The sequence below is a fragment of the Ranitomeya imitator genome, chromosome 3 (genome assembly GCF_032444005.1).
Source record: "Ranitomeya imitator isolate aRanImi1 chromosome 3, aRanImi1.pri, whole genome shotgun sequence".
In the NCBI taxonomy this organism is placed as follows: domain Eukaryota; kingdom Metazoa; phylum Chordata; class Amphibia; order Anura; family Dendrobatidae; genus Ranitomeya; species Ranitomeya imitator.
Genome location: NC_091284.1, coordinates 14,173,474 through 14,198,306, shown reverse-complemented (window position 1 = coordinate 14,198,306; position 24,833 = coordinate 14,173,474). Strand labels below are relative to the sequence as shown.

Sequence of the window (24,833 nt, the reverse complement as noted above, 5' to 3'; positions counted from 1 at the left end):
GGTGACACGCAGTCTGCGTCTCACGGACCCATGTTTCACTTCAACATATGTCTCCGACACAGACGGTGAGGCCGCCATTTTCTCGGTGATTCTTTATAGGAATGTCAGGATTTGGCTACAAGAAAATGGCGACTCACTAACGCCTGAACGTTTGACAACGTTCTGGTCAATCTGATTGGCTACTGCGCCACAGTGCCTTTCTCTTATTGGTCAAATAATTGTTTATTTTGTTATCTCATTGGTTAACGACAAACAATGTGACTTTTACTATTGGTTAATTCTGCATTTTCTCGTCGACATTCCATTGGCTGTTCTGTCCTGGGCGGGGCCTATGAGCAGTGACGTCAGACAGCAGTTTGACATTGTGTGAAACTGTGAATGTAAAGATGTTGCGAGCGGCGCTCGGGAGGAGCGGGACGCGGCTATTGGCTGGTGAGTGGTCAGGTGACCGCGGAGCTGAGGAGGAGGAGGGCCCCGGGCTGTCACTACGGGGGAAGGGGCTGCTGATTCCCGCCCCCATAGTACTGTATAGCCGGAGTAATGTGAGCGGGGGAGGGGACAGTGTGACCTATATATATATATATATATATATATATATATATATATATATATATATATATACACCGAGGGTACAGAGCTGTGCAGGCGGCAGCGCTGCGACCGATCGTCACCTGGAAAGTGCAGGACCCCAGTACTCACTGTGAACGGTATACGGAGGGTCTTGTGGGGTGTTCCCGGTATACGGCAGGTCTTGTGGGGCGTTCCCGGTATACGGCGGGTCTTGTGGGGTGTTCCCGGTATACGGCGGGTCTTGTGGGTTGTTCCCGGTATACGGCGGGTCTTGTGGGGCGTTCCCGGTATACGGCGGGTCTTGTGGGGGTGTTCCCGGTATACGGCAGGTCTTGTGGGGCGTTCCCGGTATATGAAGGGTCTTGTGGGGGGTTCCCGGTATACGGCGGGTCTTGTGGGGGGTTCCCGGTATACGGCGGGTCTTGTGGGGGGTTCCCGGTATACGGCGGGTCTTGTGGGGGGTTCCCGGTATACGGCGGGTCTTGTGGGGGTGTTCCCGGTATACGGCGGGTCTTGTGGGGGGTTCCCGGTATACGGCGGGTCTTGTGGGGGTGTTCCCGGTATACGGCGGGTCTTGTGGGGGTGTTCCCGGTATACGGCGGGTCTTGTGGGGGGTTCCCGGTATACGGCAGGTCTTGTCGGGCGTTCCCGGTATATGAAGGGTCTTGTGGGGGGTTCCCGGTATACGGCGGGTCTTGTGGGGTGTTCCCGGTATACGGCGGGTCTTGTGGGGTGTTCCCGGTATATGAAAGGTCTTGTGGGGTGTTCCCGGTATATGAAGGGTCTTGTGGGGTGTTCCCGATATACGGCAGGTCTTGTGGGGGGTTCCCGGTATATGAAAAGAACCTGAAGACCCACCTCTTCCGACAAGCCTACAGCCTGCAGTGATCCTCAACCTACTGAACTGCCGCACAGCCAGCTCTTCCCTCTCCTAGTGTATCCTCACCCATCCCCTGCAGACTGAGCCCTCGCGGGCAGGGTCCTCCCTCCTTATGTACTCGTGTGCCTTGTTATCTGCTTATGTTTAATGTATTTGTCTATATTTGCCCGTATTCACATGTAAAGCGCCATGGAATAAATGGCGCTATAAAAATGTATAATAATAATAATAAATAATAATAATGAAGGGTCTTGTGGGGGGTTCCCGGTATACGGCAGGTCTTGTGGGGGGTTCCCGGTATATGAAGGGTCTTGTGGGGGGTTCCCGGTATACGGCAGGTCTTGTGGGGTGTTCCCGGTATACGGAGGGTCTTGTGGGGTGTTCCCGGTATACGGCGGGTCTTGTGGGGGGTTCCCGGTATACGGCAGGTCTTGTGGGGGGTTCCCGGTATACGGCGGGTCTTGTGGGGTGTTCCCGGTATACGGCGGGTCTTGTGGGGGGGTTCCCGGTATACGGCGGGTCTTGTGGGGGGGTTCCCGGTATACGGCGGGTCTTGTGGGGTGTTCCCGGTATACGGCAGGTCTTGTGGGGGGGTTCCCGGTATACGGCGGGTCTTGTGGGGGGGTTCCCGGTATACGGCGGGTCTTGTGGGGGGTTCCCGCTATACGGCGGGTCTTGTGGGGGGTTCCCGCTATACGGCGGGTCTTGTGGGGGGTTCCCGCTATACGGCGGGTCTTGTGGGGGGTTCCCGGTATGCGGCGGGTCTTGTGGGGGTCTCCCGGATTAGTGTTCCCCCTATCATTCCGCTGTACTTTCTCCAGCTCTCCACGTGCCCTGAGCTGTAGCCTGCTGGGAGTTGTAGTCCCCCTGTGTACATGACCAGTTTATTGTCTTTTTCCAGGGAGGTCTGTGGTTCCCGTCCCTCAGTCTCTGGTGGGCAGGAGATGGCAGTGCAGCAAACCCGAGGGGGACAAGACCAAAGCAGAAGGTGAGTCCAGCGTCACTGCCGGGGGGCCGCGCTCCTGGGTCCCCACCATTCCTGCCTGATTAACCCCTTGTGTGATGTCCAAAGAGAAATCCCTGTAATAACGAGGCCGTCCAGGTGGGGTTTACCCCTGGAGATATAATTTCCTTCCATAGCTGATATTTTATATGTTTGTGACCAAATCCTGTGTTCCCTCAGCCACCAAGCTGCCCCCGCACCCCACAGCGAGGGGCCGCGTCTCTGCAGACTGCACACACCACTTCTTATCCAGAAAGCCCTTGTGTGATGTCAGTGTCCTCCTGGATGGAGGTCGCGTTATCTCAGACACGTGTCGCAGCGCCCCCGGTGGTCAGAGGGATATTGCTGCCCCCAGTCCCCCTGTCATCCAGCTCCTTCTTATCTTCCAGGTCAGTCCTTCAAAATCCCCGGCCATAAACCCACCAACTTCGAGAAGAAGATTTTGGTCTGGGGAGGACGATTCAAGAACGAATCCGATATTCCTGAAATTGTCTCGTAAGTTTATGATCTGTGGGGGAGAATGGGGGTTGTGGTGCTGCTCACACCGGGGGCCGCTCTTCCCAGTATAAATGGCGTCTGTCTTCTCTCCCAGATACGAGATGGTGGATTCAGCCAAGAGCAAAGTGCGAGTCAAGTTCTCCGTCCTGATGATGCTTCTGACCATCGCGGGCTGCATCGTAATGGTCATATCTGGGAAGCAGGTGAGCGGCTTCTGTACTGGGGGCACTGGTTACTATGGGGCGAGGGGGCAAATCTGTAACACTGACACTGATCGTCCCATTACTGGGTCTGTACGATCGCAGTGTGTGGATTGTTATTATTAATAGTGACAGACGGGTACAGAGAGGAGCGGGCCCGGCCCCGCAGCTTGTAGCCTACAGGATAATTGGGAAGCGGAGAGTAGGTTTGGGGGCTGTGGCAGCTCTGGTGGTGTTGGTGAGGCAGCAGCTCTGGTGGTGGTGAGGTGGCAGCTCTGGTGTTGGGTGGTGAGGTGGCAGCTCTGGTGTTGGGTGGTGAGGCGGCAGCTCTGGTGTTGGTGAGGCGGCAGCTCTGGTGTTGGTGAGGCGGCAGCTCTGGTGTTGGTGAGGCGGCAGCTCTGGTGGTGTTGGTGAGGTGGCAGCTCTGGTGGTGTTGGTGAGGTGGCAGCTCTGATGTTGGTGAGGTGGCAGCTCTGATGTTGGTGAGGCGGCAGCTCTGGTGGTGGTGAGGTGGCAGCTCTGGTGTTGGGTGGTGAGGTGGCAGCTCTGGTGTTGGGTGGTGAGGCGGCAGCTCTGGTGGTGTTGGTGAGGCGGCAGCTCTGGTGTTGGTGAGGCGGCAGCTCTGGTGTTGGGTGGTGAGGCGGCAGCTCTTTTGGTGTTGGTGAGGCGGCAGCTATGGTGTCGGTAAGGCAGTAGCTATGGTATTGGGTGGTGAGACTGCAGCTCTGGTGGTGTTGGTGAGGCGGCAGCTCTGGTGTTGGTGAGGCGGCAGCTCTGGTGTTGGGTGGTGAGGCGGCAGCTCTTTTGGTGTTGGTGAGGCGGCAGCTATGGTGTCGGTAAGGCAGTAGCTATGGTATTGGGTGGTGAGGCGGCAGCTCTGGTGGTGTTGGTGAGGCGGCAGCTCTGGTGTTGGTGAGGCGGCAGCTCTGGTGTTGGGTGGTGAGGCGGCAGCTCTTTTGGTGTTGGTGAGGCGGCAGCTATGGTGTCGGTAAGGCAGTAGCTATGGTATTGGGTGGTGAGACTGCAGCTCTGGTGGTGTTGGTGAGGCGGCAGCTCTGGTGGTGTTGGTGAGGCGGCAGCTCTGGTGGTGTTGGTGAGGCGGCAGCTCTGGTGGTGTTGGTGAGGCGGCAGCTCTGGTGGTGTTGGTGAGGCGGCAGCTCTGGTGGTGTTGGTGAGGTGGCAGCTCTGGTGTTGTTGAGGCGGCAGCTCCGGTGTTGGTGAGCGGGCAGCTCTTGTGTTGGTGAGGCGGCAGCTCTTGTGTTGGTGAGGCGGCAGCTCTTGTGTTGGTGAGGCGGCAGCTCTGGTGTTGGTGAGGCGGCAGCTCTGGTGTTGGTGAGGCGGCAGCTCTGGTGTTGGTGAGGCGGCAGCTCCGATGTTGGTGAGTAAACAGCTCCGATGTTGGTGAGTAAACAGCTCCGATGTTGGTGAGGCAGTAGCTATGGTGTTGGTGAGGCTTCAGCTCTGGTGTTGGTTGGTGAGGCAGCAGCTCTGGTGGTGAGGCGAAGCTTTGTGGTGGTGATGTGTCATCATGGTCATTGCAGGCTGTAAACTGTTCTGAAGAGATGGGTTTTCAAGTTTTGCTTGAAAGTTCTGAATGTAGGGGATAAGAATTCCAGAGGATGGGGACACTCGGGCGAAGTCTTGCAGGCAATTGGATGAGGAACGTGCGATCGTGGAAGAGAGAAAGTCTTGGGAGGACCGGAGACTATGTGGTGGGAGATATAGGGAGATTAGTTCAGAGATACATGGAGGAGACAGTTTATGGATGGCTTTGTAGGTCAGTGTTAGTAGCTTCAAGTGGGAATTGTGAGTCAATGAAGGGATTTTCAGAGGGGAGAAATGGAGGAGCAGTGAGGAGAGAGGTGGCAGCAGAGTTAAGGATGGACTGGAGAGGTGGGCGAGTGTTAGCGGGGAGGCCACAGAGGAGGATATTGCAGTAGTCGAGGTTGGACATAATGAAGGCACAATTATTTTAGTAGATTGAGGGTTGAAGAAAGGACGGATTCTGGAAATATTTTTGGGTTGGAGGTGGCGAGAGCTTGGCGTCGGTGTGAAGGACAGAGCAAAGTCGATGGTTACTCCGAGGCAATGGGCGTCCGCTACAAGGGAAAGAGTGATATCAGCTACTGTGATCGTTAGATCGGGTAGGGGAGTTAGGTGAGATGGAGGAAAGATGATGAGGTCAGTTTTGTGTACGTTGATCATTAGAAAGCGAGAGGAGAAGGAGGATATGGCTGACAGACATATAGCATATAGATGTTACTGGAAGCCGTGGGACTGTCAGTTGTCCCAAGCCAAAGATATAGATTGAGAAGAGGGGTCCCGAGACAGAGTCTTGAGGAACATTGACAGAGAGAGGGCAGGACGAGGAGGTAATGTGGGAGTGTGAGACGGTAAATGTGCGGTTAGTAAGGTATGAAGAGATTTAGGAGCGGGCGAGGACTGTGATACGAGGGAAGAGAGGATGTGTAGTAGGAGGCAGTGCTCAACTGTGTTAACGGCAGACGACTGGTCTAGAAGGAGGAGTGCAGAGAAGTGTCTGGTCACTTAGGCTGTAAGTAGTTAGTCATTTTGTCAGCGCAGTTTCGGAGAAGAGGTGAAGACGGAAGCCGTATTGACGGTTGGTAGAGTAGATTACATAAGAGGTGGGAAGTACAAGGTGGACATGGTTTTCGAGGAGTTTGAAGGTGAACGGGAGCAGCGATATGGGGCGATAGCTGGACGTGGAGGTCTGGTCGAGGGATTGCTGACAATAGGTGGGATCGTGGCATGTTCAAAAGCAAAAGATAAGGTGCCAGTATTGATTGATAGGTTGAATAGATGGGTTAGGGCTGGGATAAGTGTCGTGGTGGCGAGGTTGGGGAGGAGATGGGATGGGGTCCAGTGCACAGGTGGTGAGGTGTGATCTCCTGCAGTGATGGTGGGAGGAAGGCTAGTGGGGGAGGGCAGTGGTCTGGTATACATAGGGGTTGTGGTGGTTGAGTAGTAAAGTCTTGCCTGATTTGATCGATCTTGTTGAAGTGTACGGCAAAGTCTTTTGCAGAGATTAGGGAAGTCGGAGGGGCAGTGATGGGCCGAGAAGGGAGTTAAAAGTGATGTATAACTGTTTGGGGTTGTGGGATAAAGATGATACGAGGAGGGTGAAGAAGGTACCAAGATCGTAATGTGCACATGCACCGCCTCCGGCTGCCATTTTCCTGAAGTCCACTGCATTGAAACCCATGGACAGTATTGGGGCTATGTATACTATAGTGGTGGAGACAGTCAGCAAGCAGCTGGGGCTCTAATCTTCTGGTAGATTTGTGATGTGCACTCGCCAATGCTGCACATCTAAATCTAAGAAGGGAGAGATCACAGGGAGACCCGCAGGATGATTAAAACAATGGTAAAAATTAACAGGAAAGTTTGCTGCTAACACAGAACCGGACCGGAATAAACGATAGATACAGTGTGCACACCGACACCGACCGGACACCGTGAGCCAGTGACATCTGTTACTAGAGTCTGACATCTGCTTATGTGTAATAACAGTCACCTTTTACATTGTGCAAATGTCTCGCCCTTCCCTGGAAGTTGGCAAATCTGATGTATTACTTATCTTGAATACCCGGAAAAGGAAAGGTAAACATGAAACATACAGGGACATACCAACATAAGGACAAACTATATTTATAAGGAGGAAAACGAGTTTTCTTGGGTAATAAGAGTAAAAAGGTCAAAATTTATTGATAATTCATATTACATATAATAGATTTTAATAAATACAGCAATCAAATAAAGTGACACATGTGCAGATACAAAACAGGGGGAACCAGGAATCACAAACAGAGTTTTTCCCTTAGTGCAAAGTAATCCATCTAATCATAAAGTGCATGTGCATTCGGATATAGCACTAGTAAGCGGCCCTGCCCAGTATAGTACTTATAATAAGGAAGGGGGTCCATGTAACATAGTACCCAACAGGGTCAGGACACACTTACCACGGGCACACACTGAATGGAACCTGGGGTGGGTGTAGACAAAGCCCGACGCGCGTTTCGCGTCTCCAATAGAACGCTTTCTCAAGGGAAGTGACATTAACCCATATAGGAGGACCTTTTAAAGTCAAGAAATTCATCACATGCCCATAATGAGCCAATCAAAGTGGCCAATTAGCGGCGCATGCGCACCGCACGCCACAGGTCCTGACAGTGCAAAGGAGCGTCCGCGTTACTGCGCACGCGCGGGGATCAGAAGAGAATCCCCAGGCGTGCGAGCAAGGCAAAAGGACGCGCCGTCGCACAGCAGGGATCCCGGGCCTCGGCGCGCATGCGCGCAACCACTATATCACCAACGTAAGGAACAGAAGTCTCTACATTGCACCGGAAGTGCAGTATTAAGTAAGGCACCCAAAGGTGGGAAATTGGACATATATGTACAACATCATGGGGATCATAGTATAATAACAGTCATGTCATAAATCGTACAATAAAAAGCCGATCCAGAAGATAGTTCTCAGTCCATCAGTTTCCCATCCTATTATCTTATGCCTCATCCGGTGCTTGTCACATAACGCAGATGGTGACAGTTAGTATCCAGTGTCCAATATAAAGGAGGGCCACAGACTTTTGAGGTCCCACTGCAAGGTTATAAATAAAACACAATTATACACCATATAAAAAGAAATAAAAAACGATAAAAACAACTTAACACCCTAACCAAAATATCCATAGTATCCACAGGGCCAAGACAGGAGCAGATGCCAATAAAGTATAAGGAGTAAATGATTACGGTCCCAGAAAGGAGGCAAAGGAAAGGGACTCATTCAGCCCCTTAGGGGTTAATGTATCCAACACTGTGATCCATTTTGCCTCGACAAACTAGGTGCAACTAAAGGTACCGTCACACTAGACGATATCGCTAGCGATCCGTGACGTTGCAGCGTCCTGGCTAGTGATATCGTCCAGTGTGACAGGCAGCAGCGATCAGGCCCCTGCTGTGCTGTCGCTGGTCGGGGAAGAAAGTCCAGAACTTTGTTTCGTCGCTGGATCTCCCGCTGACATCGCTGAATCGGCGTGTGTGACACCGATTCAGCGATGTCTTCACTGGTAACCAGGGTAAACATCGGGTAACTAAGCGCAGGGCCGCGCTTAGTAACCCGATGTTTACCCTGGTTACCATCGTTAAAGTAAAAAAACAACCGCTACATACTTACCTACCGCTGTCTGTCCCCGGCGCTGTGCTTCTCTGCTCCGGCTGTGAGCACAGCGGCCGGAAAGCAGAGCGGTGACGTAACCGGCCGCTGTGCTCACAGCCGGAGCAGAGAAGCACAGCGCCGGGGACAGACAGCGGTAGGTAAGTATGTAGCGGTTGTTTTTTTACTTTAACGATGGTAACCAGGGTAAACATCGGGTTACTAAGCGCGGCCCTGCGCTTAGTTACCCGATGTTTACCCTGGTTACCGGCATCGTTGGTCGCTGGAGAGCGGTCTGTGTGACAGCTCTCCAGCGACCAAACAGCAACGCTGCAGCGATCCGGATCGTTGTCAGTATCGCTGCAGCGTCGCTTAGTGTGACGGTACCTTAAGGCTATTATTTATCCTGTATTATACCCCAGAGCTGCACTCACTATTCTGCTGGTGCAGTCACTGTGTACATACATTACATTACTGATCCTGAGTTACATCCTGTATTATACCCCAGAGCTGCACTCACTATTCTGCTGGTGCAGTCACTGTGTACATACATTACTGATCCTGAGTTACACCCTGTATTATACCCCAGAGCTGCACTCACTATTCTACTGGTGCAGTCACTGTGTACATACATTACATTAATGATCCCGAGTTACATCCTGTATTATACCCCAGAGCTGCACTCACTATTCTGCTGGTGCAGTCACTGTGTACATACATTACATTACTGATCCTGAGTTACCTCCTGTATTATACTCCAGAGCTGCACTCACTATTCTGCTGGTGCAGTCACTGTGTACATACATTACATTACTGATCCTGAGTTACATCCTGTATTATACTCCAGAGCTACACTCACTATTCTGCTGGTGCAGTCACTGTGTACATACATTACATTACTGATCCCGAGTTACATCCTGTATTATACCCCAGAGCTGCACTCACTATTCTGCTGGTGCAGTCACTGTGTACATACATTACTGATCCTGAGTTACATTTTGTATTATACTCCAGAGCTGCACTCACTATTCTGCTGGTGCAGTCACTGTGTACATACATTACATTACTGATCCTGAGTTACATCCTGTATTATACCCCAGAGCTGCGCTCACTATTCTGCTGGTAAGCAGTGTGGGTGTCCTCTTCCTTGTCCTCGTAGTCGTCCTCCTCTTTGTTCTCCCGTGCTCAGGTCGCTCGCTGTTTATTAGTAGCTGAGGCTCTGCCTTCTCGTCATCGTCCTCCTCTGTCCTCCTCCTCCTCATCTTTATCTTCCTCCTCTTTGTCGTCATCATCCTCCTCCTCTTTGTCCTCCTCCTCCTTTGTCCTACTCGTCCTCCCCCTCTTCTTTGTACTCCGCCCCCTCCTCTTTGTACTCCTCCCCTCCTCCTCCTTTGTCCTCCTCCTTTGTCGTCCTCCTCCTCCTACTTTGTCCTCCTCCTTTGTCCTCCTCCTCCTCCTCCTCCTTCTCCTTTGTCCTCCTCCTCCTTTGTCCTCCTCCTCCTTTGTCCTCCTCCTCCTTTGTCCTCCTCCTCCTTTGTCCTCCTCCTCCTTTGTCCTCCTCCTCCTTTGTCCTCCTCCTCCTCCTTTGTCCTCCTCCTCCTCCTTTGTCCTCCTCCTCCTCCTTTGTCCTCCTCCTCCTCCTCCTTTTTCCTCCTCCTCCTCCTCCTTTTTCCTCCTCCTCCTTTTTCCTCCTCCTCCTCCTTTGTCCTCCTCCTCCTCCTTTGTCCTCCTCCTTTGTCCTCCTCCTTTGTCCTCCTCCTCCTTTGTCCTCCTCCTCCTTTGTCCTCCTCCTCCTTTGTCCTCCTCCTCCTTTGTCGTCATCCTCCTCCTCTTCCTCCTTTGTCGTCGTCCTCCTCCTCTTCCTCCTTTGTCGTCCTCCTCCTCCTCTTCCTCCTTTGTCGTCCTCCTCCTCCTCCTCTTCCTCCTTTGTCGTCGTCCTCCTCCTCCTTTGTCGTCCTCCTCCTCCTCCTTTGTCGTCCTCCTCCTCCTCCTTTGTCGTCCTCCTCCTCCTCCTTTGTCGTCCTCCTCCTCCTCCTTTGTCGTCCTCCTCCTCCTCCTCCTTTGTCGTCCTCCTCCTCCTCCTTTGTCGTCCTCCTCCTCCTCCTTTGTCGTCCTCCTCCTCCTCCTTTGTCGTCCTCCTCCTCCTCCTTTGTCGTCCTCCTCCTCCTCCTCCTTTGTCGTCCTCCTCCTCCTCCTTTGTCGTCCTCCTCCTCCTCCTCCTTTGTCGTCCTCCTCCTCCTCCTTTGTCGTCCTCCTCCTCCTCCTTTGTCGTCCTCCTCCTCCTCCTCCTTTGTCGTCCTCCTCCTCCTCCTTTGTCGTCCTCCTCCTCCTCCTCCTTTGTCGTCCTCCTCCTCCTCCTTTGTCGTCCTCCTCCTCCTCCTCCTTTGTCGTCCTCCTCCTCCTCCTTTGTCGTCCTCCTCCTCCTCCTTTGTCGTCCTCCTCCTCCTCCTCCTTTGTCGTCCTCCTCCTCCTCCTTTGTCGTCCTCCTCCTCCTCCTCCTTTGTCGTCCTCCTCCTCCTCCTTTGTCGTCCTCCTCCTCCTCCTTTGTCGTCCTCCTCCTCCTCCTTTGTCGTCCTCCTCCTCCTCCTTTGTCGTCCTCCTCCTCCTCCTTTGTCGTCCTCCTCCTTTGTCGTCCTCCTCCTCCTCCTTTGTCGTCCTCCTCCTTTGTCGTCCTCTCCTCCTCCTCCTCCTTTGTCGTCCTCTCCTCCTCCTCCTTTGTCGTCCTCTCCTCCTCCTCCTCCTTTGTCGTCCTCTCCTCCTCCTCCTCCTTTGTCGTCCTCCTCCTCCTCCTTTGTCGTCCTCCTCCTCCTCCTTTGTCGTCCTCCTCCTCCTCCTTTGTCGTCCTCCTCCTCCTCCTTTGTCGTCCTCCTCCTCCTCCTTTGTCGTCCTCCTCCTCCTCCTTTGTCGTCCTCTCCTCCTCCTCCTCCTTTGTCGTCCTCTCCTCCTCCTCCTTTGTCGTCCTCCTCCTCCTCCTCCTTTGTCGTCCTCCTCCTCCTCCTCCTTTGTCGTCCTCCTCCTCCTCCTCCTCCTCCTCCTTTGTCGTCCTCTCCTCCTCCTCCTTTGTCGTCCTCCTCCTCCTCCTCCTTTGTCGTCCTCCTCCTCCTCCTCCTTTGTCGTCCTCTCCTCCTCCTCCTTTGTCGTCCTCTCCTCCTCCTCCTTTGTCGTCCTCTCCTCCTCCTCCTTTGTCGTCCTCTCCTCCTCCTCCTTTGTCGTCCTCTCCTCCTCCTCCTTTGTCGTCCTCTCCTCCTCCTCCTTTGTCGTCCTCTCCTCCTCCTCTTTTGTCGTCCTCCTCCTCCTCCTTTGTCGTCCTCCTCCTCCTCCTCCTTTGTCGTCCTCCTCCTCCTCCTCCTTTGTCGTCCTCCTCCTCCTCCTCCTCCTTTGTCGTCCTCTCCTCCTCCTCCTCCTCCTCCTTTGTCGTCCTCTCCTCCTCCTCCTCCTTTGTCGTCCTCTCCTCCTCCTCCTCCTTTGTCGTCCTCTTCTCCTCCTCCTTTGTCGTCCTCCTCCTCCTCCTTTGTCGTCCTCCTCCTCCTCCTCCTCCTTTGTCGTCCTCTCCTCCTCCTCCTTTGTCCTACTCGTCCTCCCCCTCTTCTTTGTACTCCGCCCCCTCCTCTTTGTACTCCTCCCCTCCTCCTCCTTTGTCCTCCTCCTTTGTCGTCCTCCTCCTCCTACTTTGTCCTCCTCCTTTGTCCTCCTCCTCCTCCTTTGTCCTCCTCCTCCTTTGTCCTCCTCCTCCTCCTTTGTCCTCCTCCTCCTCCTTTGTCCTCCTCCTCCTCCTCCTTTGTCCTCCTCCTCCTCCTCCTTTTTCCTCCTTTGTCCTCCTCCTCCTCCTTTGTCCTCCTCCTCCTCCTTTGTCCTCCTCCTCCTCCTTTGTCCTCCTCCTCCTCCTTTGTCCTCCTCCTCCTTTGTCCTCCTCCTCCTTTGTCCTCCTCCTTTGTCGTCATCCTCCTCCTCTTCCTCCTTTGTCGTCGTCCTCCTCCTCTTCCTCCTTTGTCGTCCTCCTCCTCCTCTTCCTCCTTTGTCGTCCTCCTCTTCCTCCTTTGTCGTCCTCCTCCTCCTCCTTTGTCGTCCTCCTCCTCCTCCTTTGTCGTCCTCCTCCTCCTCCTTTGTCGTCCTCCTCCTCCTCCTTTGTCGTCCTCCTCCTCCTCCTTTGTCGTCCTCCTCCTCCTCCTTTGTCGTCCTCCTCCTCCTCCTTTGTCGTCCTCCTCCTCCTCCTTTGTCGTCCTCCTCCTCCTCCTTTGTCGTCCTCCTCCTCCTCCTTTGTCGTCCTCCTCCTCCTCCTTTGTCGTCCTCCTCCTCCTCCTTTGTCGTCCTCCTCCTCCTCCTTTGTCGTCCTCCTCCTCCTCCTTTGTCGTCCTCCTCCTCCTCCTTTGTCGTCCTCCTCCTCCTCCTTTGTCGTCCTCCTCCTCCTCCTTTGTCGTCCTCCTCCTCCTCCTTTGTCGTCCTCCTCCTCCTCCTTTGTCGTCCTCCTCCTCCTCCTTTGTCGTCCTCCTCCTCCTCCTTTGTCGTCCTCTCCTCCTCCTCTTTTGTCGTCCTCTCCTCCTCCTCTTTTGTCGTCCTCCTCCTCCTCCTCCTCCTCCTCCTCCTCTGTCCTCATCCTCCTCCTTTGTCGTCATCGTCTTCTTCATCCTCCCGTGCTCAGGTCGCTCCCTGTGTATTAGTAGCTGAGGCTCTGCCTCCTCCTCTTTGTCCTCCTCCTCCTCCTCCTCCTCCTCTTTGTCCTCCTCCTCCTTTGTCCTCCTCTTCCTCTTTGTCCTCCTCCTCTTTGTCCTCCTCCTCCTTTGTCCTTCTCCTCTTTGTCCGCCGCCGCCCTTGTACTCCTCCTCTTCTTCGTCCTCCCTTGCTCAGGTCGCTCGCTGTGTATTAGTAGCTGAGGCTCTGCCTCCCCCTCTTTGTCCTCCTCCTCCTGTCTTCCTCCGTGACTCTCGTCCTCCTGTGCTCGTTTCGCTCGCTGTGTATTAGTAGCTGAGGCTGTGCCTCCTCCTCTTCGTATTTTTCCCGTGCTCAGGTCGCTCTCTGTTAGTAGCTGAGGCTCTGCCTCCTCTTCGTCCTCCTCTTCTTTGTCCTCCCGTGCTCAGGTCGCTCGCTGTGTATTAGTAGCTGAGGCTGTGCCTCCTCCTCTTTGTCGTTCTCCTCCTCTTCGTATTTTTCCCGTGCTCAGGTCGCTCTCTGTTAGTAGCTGAGGCTCTTCCTCCTCCTCCTCTTCATCCTCTTCTTCGTCCTCCCGTGTTCAGGTCGCTCGCAGTGTATTAGTAGCTGGGGCTCTGCCTCCTCGTCCTCTTTGTACTTCTCCTCCTCTTCCTCTTCTTCGTCTTCCCATGCTCAGGTCGCTTGCTGTGTATTAGTAGCTGGGGCTCCTCCTCCTCTTCGTCCTCCTTTTCTTTGTCCTCCTGTGCTCAGGTCGCTCGCTGTGTATTAGCAGCTGAGGCTGTGCCTCCTTTTCCTCCTCCTCCTCTTCCTCTTCGTCGTCCTCCCATGCTCAGGTCGCTCGCTGTGTATTAGTAGCTGGGGCTCTGCCTCCTCCTCCTCCTCCTCCTCCTCTTCTTCTTCGTCCTCCCGTGTTCAGGTCGCTCGCTGTGTATTAGTAGCTGGGGCTCTGCCTCTTCCTCCTCCTCCTCTTCTTCGTCCTCCCGTGTTCAGGTCGCTCGCTGTGTATTAGTAGCTGGGGCTCTGCTTCCTCCTCTTCGTCCTCCTCTTCCTCCCATGCTCAGTTCGCTCGCTGTGTATTAGTAGCTGGGGCTCTGCTTCCTCCTTCTCCTCCTCCTCCTCTTCTTCGTCCTTCCGTGCTCAGGTCGCTCGCTGTGTATTAGTAGCTGGGGCTCTGCTTCCTCCTCCTCTTCGTCCTCCTCTTCCTCCCATGCTCAGTTCGCTCGCTGTGTATTAGTAGCTGGGGCTCTGCTTCCTCCTTCTCCTCCTCCTCCTCTTCTTCGTCCTTCCGTGCTCAGGTCGCTCGCTGTGTATTAGTAGCTGAGGCTGTGCCTCCTCCTCCTCTTCGTCCTCCTCCTTCCTTGCCCTCCCGAGCTCAGTTCGCTCGCTGTGTATTAGTAGCTGAGGCTCTGCTTCCTCCTTCTCCTCCTCCTCTTCATCCTCCCGGGCTCAGTTCGCTCGCTGTGTATTAGTAGCTGAGGCTCTGCTTCCTCCTTCTCCTCCTCTTCATCCTCCCGGGCTCAGTTCGCTCGCTGTGTATTAGTAGCTGAGGCTCTGCTTCCTCCTTCTCCTCCTCCTCTTCATCCTCCCGGGCTCAGTTCGCTCGCTGTGTATTAGTAGCTGAGGCTCTGCCTCCTCCTCTTCCTCGTCCTCCCATGCTCAGTTCGCTCGCTGTGTATTAGTAGCTGGGGCTCTGCTTCCTCCTTCTCCTCCTCCTCTTCATCCTCACGTGCTCAGTTCGCTCGCTGTGTATTAGTAGCTGAGGCTCTGCCTCCTCCTCTTTGTCCTCCTCCTCCTTTTCGTATTTTTCCCGTGCTCAGGTCGCTTGCTGTGTATTAGTAGCTGAGGCTCTACCTCCTCCTCCTCTTCTTTGTCCTTCTCCTCCTCTGTCTTCCTCCGTGACTCTCGTCCTCCTGTGCTCGTGTCGCTTGCTGTGTATTAGTAGCTGAGGCTCTGCCTCCTCCTCCTCTTTGTCCTCCTCCTCCTCTTTGTCCTTCTCCTTCTCTTTGTCCTTCTCTGTGACCCTCGTCCTCCTGTGCTCGTGTCGCTCGCTGTGTATTAGTAGCTGGGGCTCTGCCTCCTCCTCGTCCTCTGCAGGTTCTGGTATCTGTCAGCCCTGTTGTCTCTGCTTTGTGTGACCCCTGCTTGGTAAAGACCCCTGATTATAATATGAGACCACAGTGATCACTGATTTTTTTTTATTTTACTCCTCCCTGATAGAGGCCGCACTTGATGGGGCCCCGTGCTGAGAGCAGGAGCCACAGGGGAGGTAGTCCTAGTGATGTGCGGTATGTAGGGGCACTGCTGGGCTTTGTAGTCCTCCCACTCCTGTGTCATTCTCATGCCTGGTGTAGATGTGCCGGAGAGCGGCGTCCTCGCATGACCCCGGCCGCTCATCACATCGCTCCCCACGCCCGGCGCCTGTGAGAAAGTCCTGACAACACACACACACACACACACACACACACACACACACACACACACACACACACACACACACACACACACACACACACACACACTTGTTACTTGTTTGTTTTTTTAGATCTTCCATTATGAAATGTTGGCAGTGATTGTAGTTATTATTTTATGTCGCACAGTGATTCTCTCATAGTCACCTGGAAAGAAAAAGATGCAGCAAAAATGACGCCATAAGGCCGTGTGCACACGGTGCGGATTTGCAGCAGCATTTTTTTTTTTTAATGCAAGTTAAAATCTTCTTTTTTACAGCAAAACCTGCGAGATGTCCGAAATCTGCACAAAATTCTTCTTTTGTTTTTTTTGATTGAACTGAAAATCTGCAGCGTCGATTCTTCCTTTCGGCGAAAACAATGAGACGGTGAAAAAAATAAATTGATGCAAAAAAAAAACAGGAAACCCGTGTAAAACTAACTTTATTAAACAGCAAAACACGCGTGGAATTTGCACCAAAAAAAAAAGAGAAAAAGCTGCAAATTTGCATCTATTTACCGCAAAAATGCACGACCTGAGTTAATTGAAAAAAAAACCCAGCAATTTTTAAAAAAATGATATTTAATCCCAGAGTTGTTACCATTGTGGCAGTACCAAATATATGTACATATGTTTATTTATTTGACCCCCTTCCTGACATGGGACATTGTATGTCGGTGACCGGTGTGCGGAGCGCTGACAGCAGGGCCGCAGTCGCTGCTGTTAACCACTTAGATGCCTCTGTCTGCAGCATTTAGAAGGCTCTGATCGGCCCCGACTTCTGTTCCGACGCCATTTCCCGCCGTACCACCACAGTCTAAGGGTGGGGTGCAGATGGGTAATCCTGTAGCCAGGGTCCCCCTAAATCACCGTCATCTCTGTCTCCGGCAGCCCCTGCGGCTTCAGAGCTGATCTCTAATGCAATAAACCTGGATATTATGGAAGCGCGAGCTATCGGCCGTCTACAGGTCACAGCCATCAGAGGGGTAAAGAATGGGGATAAAAAAAATATTAAGTTTTTGGGGGAAGGAAAAAGTTTTGTGCAATTTTTTAAATTATTCTTAAGTTCAAATCTTTCTAATTTTCCCAATCTGGAAAATATAAGTACAAATCCCCAGATATTTATCACCGAGTCTGTGAAACTCCAGTCTGTGAAAATATTAAATTACCTGTAAAAAAAAAAAAAAAAAGAAAACACCAAAACTGTGTTTTTGTTATCCACTTAAAAAAAAAAAAAAAAAAAAAATGGAATAAAAAATAATGGTGCGCCGCCCCCCCCACAATGGAGTCTATGAAACCTGCGGCTCAGAGCGCAAAAACCGAGACCCGACGAGGCTCCAACAACTAAGGAGTAAAGTTACAGATCTCAGAAAATACAAATGACAGATGTTTGTTTGTTTTGTTTTTTTTAACCATTTTCTGAATTTTTTTTAAATTAGTAAATATTTAAAAAACCACAAAAAATGGAATCACCGGATTCCGGTAGAGTGAGAGAATCCTGCGCTCGGGACACTTTTATTGCACAACGAACATTTCCCGATTTAAAGCAAAATTAAGAAAAATGGCGGAAATGGTGGGGGGGTTTATGCATTTTTTTTTTCCTTTAGCAAAGTGAATGACGTTCTTGAAAATTACAACTCGTCCCAAAATAAGCCAAGTTCATCCAGATTTAGGGAAGGAAAAATAAGGAGTTTCTAGATTTTGGAAGAAGACCCCAACCGCCCCTGTAGACGCCCGGACATGAACACTGCTGACTCCTCCTGGGTTTCTTCTTGTCTTTTCTCAGGCCGCGCGGAAGCAGGAGACGTTGGCCAAGATAAACCTGGAGAAGAAGGCGCGTCTCCGGAGCGAAGCGGAGAAGTAGCCGCAGCACAGGGTGACGAGGACGCTGCGCAGGGTCTCACCCGCCATTGACACCTAGATTGTAGCTGTAGTCATGTCTCTTCCCCACATGTGATTGTCTATGTCCCCATTATGAGAGACAGGGGGTCCGGCTCACTGCTGGGGAATGGGAGGGGGTCCGCAAAGCTGCATCTGATATGGCACAATGGTTCCGGAAGCTGAGATATCGGCTGCTGTAGGGAAGGTTCTCGGAGGCTCCCCGGAAGCCATCATGGAGGGTGCGAGAGGAACACGTGCGTAATCTAATGTTACATGGGTCCCCATATCATGTCGCCGCTCCCCAGTATTATTTCGGCGGTCCTTCGTTTCATTTCACAGGTTTTTGTGCACAATAAACTAAGTTATCACCGATCCGGTAGCAGGACAGTTTGTGTGTGGAGGGCGGCTGCTCAGTGTACGCGGGACAATCCCTTTAATAGCAGACCGCACCTTTTAAAAAGGAGTAAAATGTTTAAGTGAATACCTGTCCAAAAACCAGGATTTCCTTTTCCTAACCCAACTTGAAGCTTTAATCCCTGAAATGGGGTTTATTGAGCTTCAGCTTTATGGCACGAACATAATATAAGAGGGGATGTAACGGGGTCCGCACTGCGGCTGCTCAATAACTTACATAAATTTTAATTTTAGAAGGGGATGTGCCGTCACGTCGCCATTCACTTCTATGGAAAAAGACCCAGCGTAGTTGGCCTCCAGGATTTTGCTACTGAGCTCCAAATCTTGAACATTAAGGGTGTGTGCACACGTCCGGAATCCATGCAGAATTCTCCTGAGATAAACCTACAGGAATTCTGCATGCATATTTTTTTGTGGATTTTATGCAGATTTTTTGCGTTTTTTCTCAGACACTCCAAATGCCATAATATAATGGGAAATGCGCATAAAATCCGCAAAAATAATGAACATGATTAGTGTTGAGCGATACCTCCCGATATCCAGAAGTATCGGATTGGATCGGCCGATATCCAAAAAATATCGGATATCACTGATACCGATACCCATGCAAGTCAATGGGACACAAATATCGGAACGTAAATAAGCCCTTTCTGTCCTTCTACATCCTGTTCCGGAGAGGGGAAGAGTGTGGGCGAACACTGTGCGTGTTTGTGTGTGCGGGCGGGGTCTGTGCGGGCCTGCTGGATATCTGTACGGGCCTCTCGGGGCTCTGTGCGGGCCTGCCGGGGCTCTGTACGTGTGTGCAGGCATTGTTCGATGGGACTACAAGTCCCATCGGACGATGCCTGCTACACTGACAGTGATTGACACATTAGCCAATGATGGGACAGGAGTAGTCCCATCATCCGGCTAATGTGTTGAATGAAAAAAAAAAACCCACATACATACTCCATACAATACATTCATATAGACATACAGTACATATAATATAGATTACATACTCACCATTACTTGTCACTTTGTCATTTTAATCTTTTTTACAGGTTGACACTGGCTTCGGGGAACAAACAACCAATATACTCCCTGTCCGCAGAAATCCACGAGTGTCCCACGATGATCTCCCGTGGAGAACGGCAGCATCAGCTGATGCGACCGCTCTCTAGGGGCTCCAGGAACACAATGACGGGAGGGAGGTATCCTTCCTCACTGTATTCCTCCACCGCTGTAAAAAAAAAAAAAAATAGTCCCTAGTCTCACTTTTGGCATTGCTGGGTGAGAAATTTTCCCACGCAGCAATTGCCATAAAGTGAGACTTTGTCCTAAGGGTACCGTCACACAGTGGCATTTTGATCGCTACGACGGCGTGACGTTCGAGCGATATATCCGTGACGTTCCAGCGATCTCGCTGTGTCTGACACGCTCCTGCGATCAGGGACCCCGCTGAGAATCGTACGTCGTAGCAGATCGTTTGAAACTTTCTTTCGTCGTCTAGTGTCCCGCTGTGGCGGCATGATCGCATGGTGTAACAAAGGTGTGCACGATATTGTATACGATGTGCGCATAGTAACCAACGTCTTCTACATCGCACATACGTCATGAAATTATCGCTCCAGCGTCGTGCATTGCAGTGTGACAGCAGTCTACGACGCTGGAGCGATATTGTTATGATGCTGGAGCGTCACGAATCGTGCCGTCGTAGCGATCAAAATGCCACTGTGTGACGGTACCCTTAGGCAACCTCTCAGTGATGCACTGCAGGAGCCATTGTCTCCTGTCAGTGTGTCACTGAGGGTCCTACAGAGCAGTGACATCACCCGATGTCACTGTTCTATAGGGGAGATCGTCGTGGGACACACGTTATTAATTGGACTACGGCGGACAGGTTGTATACGGTTTATTTTACGTTTTTTCCAGGCACTGAAGTATGGTAAGTATATTAAATGAAGAATATTAACATACTTTTTTCCTAATGTGTGCGTGTTTTATTAACCCTTTCTTACTGCACCAGCAGAATAGTGAGTGCAGCTCTGGGGTATAATACAGGATGTAACGTAGGATCAGTAGTGTATGTACACAGTGACTGCACCAGCAGAATAGTGAGTGCAGCTCTGGGGTATAATACAGGATGTAACTCAGAATCAGTAATGTAATGTATGTACACAGTGACTGCACCAGCAGAATAGTGAGTGCAGCTCTGGGGTATAATACAGGAGGTAACTCAGGATCAGTAATGTAATGTATGTACACAGTGACTGCACCAGCAGAATAGTGACTGCAGCTCTGGAGTATAATAGGAATGTAATTCGGGATCAGTAATGTATGTACACAGTGACTGCACCAGCAGAATAGTGAGTGCAGCTCTGGGGTATAATACAGGATGTAACGTAGGATCAGTAGTGTATGTACACAGTGGCTGCACCAGCAGAATAGTGAGTGCAGCTCTGGAGTATAATAGGAATGTAATTCTGGATCAGTAATGTAACATATGTACACAGTGACTGCACCAGCAGAATAGTGAGTGCAGCTCTGGAGTATAATACAGGATGTAACTCAGGATCAGTAATGTATGTACACAGTGACTGCACCAGCAGAATAGTGAGTGCAGCTCTGGGGTATAATACAGGATGTAACTCAGAATCAGTAATGTAATGTATGTACACAGTGACTGCACCAGCAGAATAGTGAGTGCAGCTCTGGGGTATAATACAGGAGGTAACTCAGGATCAGTAATGTAATGTATGTACACAGTGACTGCACCAGCAGAATAGTGAGTGCAGCTCTGGAGTATAATAGGAATGTAATTCGGGATCAGTAATGTAACATATGTACACAGTGACTGCACAAGCAGAATAGTGAGTGCAGCTCTGGAGTATAATACAGGATGTAACTCAGGATCAGTAATGTAATGTATGTACACAGTGACTGCACCAGCAGAATAGTGAGTGCACCAGCAGAATAGTGACTGCAGCTCTGGAGTATAATAGGAATGTAATTCGGGATCAGTAATGTAATGTTAGGTTGCTGTATGCTTGTCATATACGGTAGGTACTGCCTAGACATAGATGTGAGTTCTCTCCCAGTAATGGAGCGTTGTGCTGGAGCTTTGACTGCAGATAAGTGTAATCATTGCAGCTACAGACACTTGTGATAACTATCAGTGAGCTCACAGATGATGCTGTGCTGGTCAGGAATATTCTGAGCTCGGGTATTTGGCGGCCGTCCTCGGGTGATGTTATCTGCAGCAGAGAGGACATGACGCCTCTTAGGACTGAACACCACAGATGAAGTTCTCTGGGACATGGAGCAGATGAGACGAGTGCAGGATATGGAGCATTTGGTTTCCCGGGTCAGGACGTGTATCTGGGGGTCACTGGTGGCATTAAATGGGAACCTGCACCAGGTGATACAATAACTGGTGGCCTGAGGGATGGCAGGTCAGAGACAGGGGCCGCACCGCAGAGACAGGGGCCTCACCGCAGAGACAGGCTGTACAGCAGGGGCCGCACCGCAGAGACGGGTCGCACCGCAGAGACAGGTCCCTGCACAGAACCACCTCCTGGATCCCCAGTACACCATTTCTCTGTGCAGCCATGTGCCTTATCCTCCTCTGATCCTGTATTATTTCACATTGACAGAATCCTGCTGCCTTTCTGTTAGCTCTCAGGTTCGGCACCGCTGGCAGAATATCTGTACAGAGAAACCGCTGATGGATGGAGAGGGCTGCTCTGGAGGTGACTGGAATATAAGACATCATGGAAATAGGGATTTTTGTGTGTACTCACCGTAAAATCCTTTTCTCCGAGCCACTCATTGGGGGACACAGGACCATGGGTGTTATGCTGCTGTCACTAGGAGGCTGACACTAAGCTGAGACAAAAAAAGGTTAGCTCCTCCCCTGCAGTATACACCCTCATGCTGGCTTCCAGAGACCCAGTTCAGTGCAAAAGCAGTAGGATAATAACAACAAAATATCAAGTAACATTAGAGTATAACATGTCAACAAAACAGTCAAAAACTAAAAAAGGTAACGAGCTGTAAGGCTACCAGGGTGGGTGCTGTGTCCCCCAATGAGTGGCTCGGAGAAAAGGATTTTACGGTGAGTACACACAAAAATCCCTATTTCTCCTTCGCCACATTGGGGGACACAGGACCATGGGACGTACCAAAGCAGTCCCTGGGAGGGAAACAATACAACCAAATAACTCCGTGTACCATCTGACTACAGATGCGCAACGGCCGCTTGCAGGATACGCCTGCCAAGGGCCGCGTCCGCAGAGGAGTGAATGTGGACATTGTAGTGCTTTGAGAAAGTATGCAGGCTGGACCACGTTGCGGCCTTGCAAACCTGCTCCGCTGTTGCCTGGTGCCGGATGGCCCAGGAAGCACCCATCGACCGAGTGGAGTGTGCTCTAATCCCCGCCGGGATAGGGCTGCCCCTGACCCGATAGGATTCCTGGATAGCAGATCGAATCCATCTGGCTATCGTGGCTTTAGACGCAGCCAAACCCTTTCTGTGACCCTCCGGGAGCACGAAAAGGGCGTCCGATTTTCTGAAATGAGCCGTTCTGGAAATGTACCTCCTAAGGGCCCGTACCACATCCAGGGTAGGAAGGGCCTTCTCAACCCTGTGTTTGGGCTGCGGGCAAAAAGAGGGAAGAATGATGTCCTCGTTAAGATGAAAATATGAGACCACCTTAGGAAGAAAGGCCGGAGAAGGACGTAGGACTACCTTGTCCTGATGAAAGGCAAGAAAAGGAGCCCGGCAGGATAAAGCGGCCAACTCTGAGACCCTTCTGATAGACGTCACAGCTACCAGGAAGGCAACCTTCCAGGAGAGTACAGAAAGCGGAACGTCCTGAAGGGGTTCAAACAGAGGTTCCTGAAGAACCCCCAGGACCAAGTTGAGATCCCAGGTCTCTAACGGCATTCTGTAGCGGGGTACCACATGGGAGACTCCCTGAATGAAAGTCTTGACTTGAAGGTTGGCGGCGATTCTGCGCTGGAACAGCACGGATAACGCTGAGATCTGACCTTTGAGGGAACTCAGTGCCAAGCCGGAGTCCAAACCGGACTGAAGGAAATCCAAGATGCAAGGGATAGAGAAAACGAGCGGAGGGTGACCTCGGAGCCTGCACCATGAGAAGAAGGTTTTCCAGGCGCGGTGGTAAATGGAGGCGGAAGACGCCTTGCGAGCGCTTAACATGGTGGGAATGACCTGCTGAGAGAAACCGGCTCGAGTTAGAATCCAGGTTTCAACAGCCACACCGTTAAACGTAGGGCCCCTGAGCTCTGGTGGTAGATCGGTCCTTGGCGAAGCAGGTCTGGGCGGTCTGGTAACCGCCAGGGAACGTCGGCTACGAGCTGAACGAGCTCCGCGTACCAAGCGCGACGTGGCCAATCTGGGGCGACCAGAATGACCGGAACCCCCTCCGTCTTGATCTTTCGGATCACCTTCGGCAGTAAGGGAAGGGGAGGAAACACGTATGGGAGTTGAAACTGATGCCACGGGGATATCAACGCGTCCACTCCTATAGCCTGGGTATCCCGAGAATGCGCAATGAAGTTGTGGACCTTGGCGTTCAATCTGGACGCCATCAGATCCACGTCCGGGGTCCCCCAGCGAAGGCAGATCTGTCGAAAAACCTCTTGGAGTTCCCACTCCCCCGAGGCAAGGCCCTGGCGGCTCAGAAAGTCCGCCGCCCAGTTTTCGACTCCCGGAATGTGCACTGCGGAAATGGTGGAATGGTTGGTTTCGGCCCAACAAAGAATGTGGGAGACTTCCTGCATCACCGCCCTGCTGCGGGTACCCCCCTGGTGGTTTATGTAAGCCACCGCTGTGACGTTGTCCGATTGGACTCGTATTGGGTGACCCGCGAGCAGGGCGTGAAAGCGACTCAGGGCAAGTCTGATCGCACGAATCTCCAGGATGTTGATAGGGAGCCTTGACTCCCGAACTGTCCAACGGCCCTGGGCAGAGTGGTGAAGAAACACCGCACCCCAGCCGAGGAGACTGGCGTCGGTAGTTACCACTAACCAGCGGATCGGGAGAAAGGACTTCCCCTGGAGAAGAGATGGACCCAGGGTCCACCATACAAGAGATTGTCTGATCCGCGGAGACAACGGGCAAGGACGGTCGAGAGATGAGACTCCTGTCCTAGTTGTCCAGCAGAGCCTGTTGCAAGGGGCGGAGATGGAGTTGAGCAAAAGGAACCGCTTCGATTGCTGCAACCATCTTTCCCAGGATCTTCATGGCGAATCGAATGGGTCGCGGGCGAGGATGGCAGAGCGTTCGGGTTCCTTGCTAAAGCGCTTGGGCCTTGGACCGAGGAAGCAAGACCAGACCCCTTGAAGTGTCCAGGATCATTCCCAGAAAGGAGATCCGTCGGGCAGGAACGGGAGAGGACTTGTCCAAGTTGATCAACCAGCCCAGGCCCGAAAGAGAATCCAAGGTAATGTGGACGCTTGCCTCGCAGGCCTGATAAGACGGACCCTTTATGAGGAGGTCGTCTAAGTAAGGCAACACGACGACTCCTCGAGAATGAAGAATGGCCATGACAGCCGCCATGACAGCCGCCATGACCTTCGTGAATACCCTGGGTGCCGTGGCAAGACCGAAGGGTAAGGCCGTGAACTGGAAATGGTCCTCTAGAATGGCAAAGCGGAGGAACCTTTGATGTGGCGGGAATATTGGAATGTGAAGATAGGCATCCTTGATGTCTATCGATGCCAAGAATTCCCCTCTTTCCATCGAGGAGATGACCGACCTGAGCGATTCCATCCTGAAGTGCCGTACCTTTACGCACTTGTTCAGGAGCTTCAGATCCAAAATGGGGCGCACTTTCCCGTCCTTCTTTGGCACGACGAAGAGGTTTGAGTAGAAACCTTTGAACTTCTCGTGTTCCGGAACAATGACCCCGCTCTGGCGGAGGGAGTGAATGGCGCAAAGGAGGGCGCGAGTCTGAGCTCCCGAACTGGGGAGACGAGAGGGAAAAAAACGAGTTGGAGGAGGAGCGGAGAACTCTATTTTGTAGCCAGACGACACCAGATCCCTGACCCATTCGTCGTGAACGACGGAGAGCCAGGCTTGCTGAAAAAGAAGTAGGCGTCCGCCTACTCTGG

At 52.0% G+C, this 24,833-nt stretch overlaps 1 protein-coding gene across 1 annotated transcript; it reads left to right on the top strand.

Moving 5' to 3' along the window:
- Nucleotides 1-303: 303 nt before the first annotated feature.
- Nucleotides 304-17,670, top strand: LOC138672492 (protein FAM162A-like). The gene is made up of 5 exons (XM_069760515.1): nucleotides 304-432; nucleotides 2,352-2,438; nucleotides 2,843-2,948; nucleotides 3,046-3,154; nucleotides 17,206-17,670. Exons 1-5 carry the CDS (start codon nucleotides 387-389, stop codon nucleotides 17,281-17,283), a joined length of 426 nt encoding a protein of 141 aa, XP_069616616.1. The 5' UTR covers nucleotides 304-386; the 3' UTR covers nucleotides 17,284-17,670.
- The last annotated feature ends 7,163 nt before the right edge of the window (nucleotides 17,671-24,833 follow it).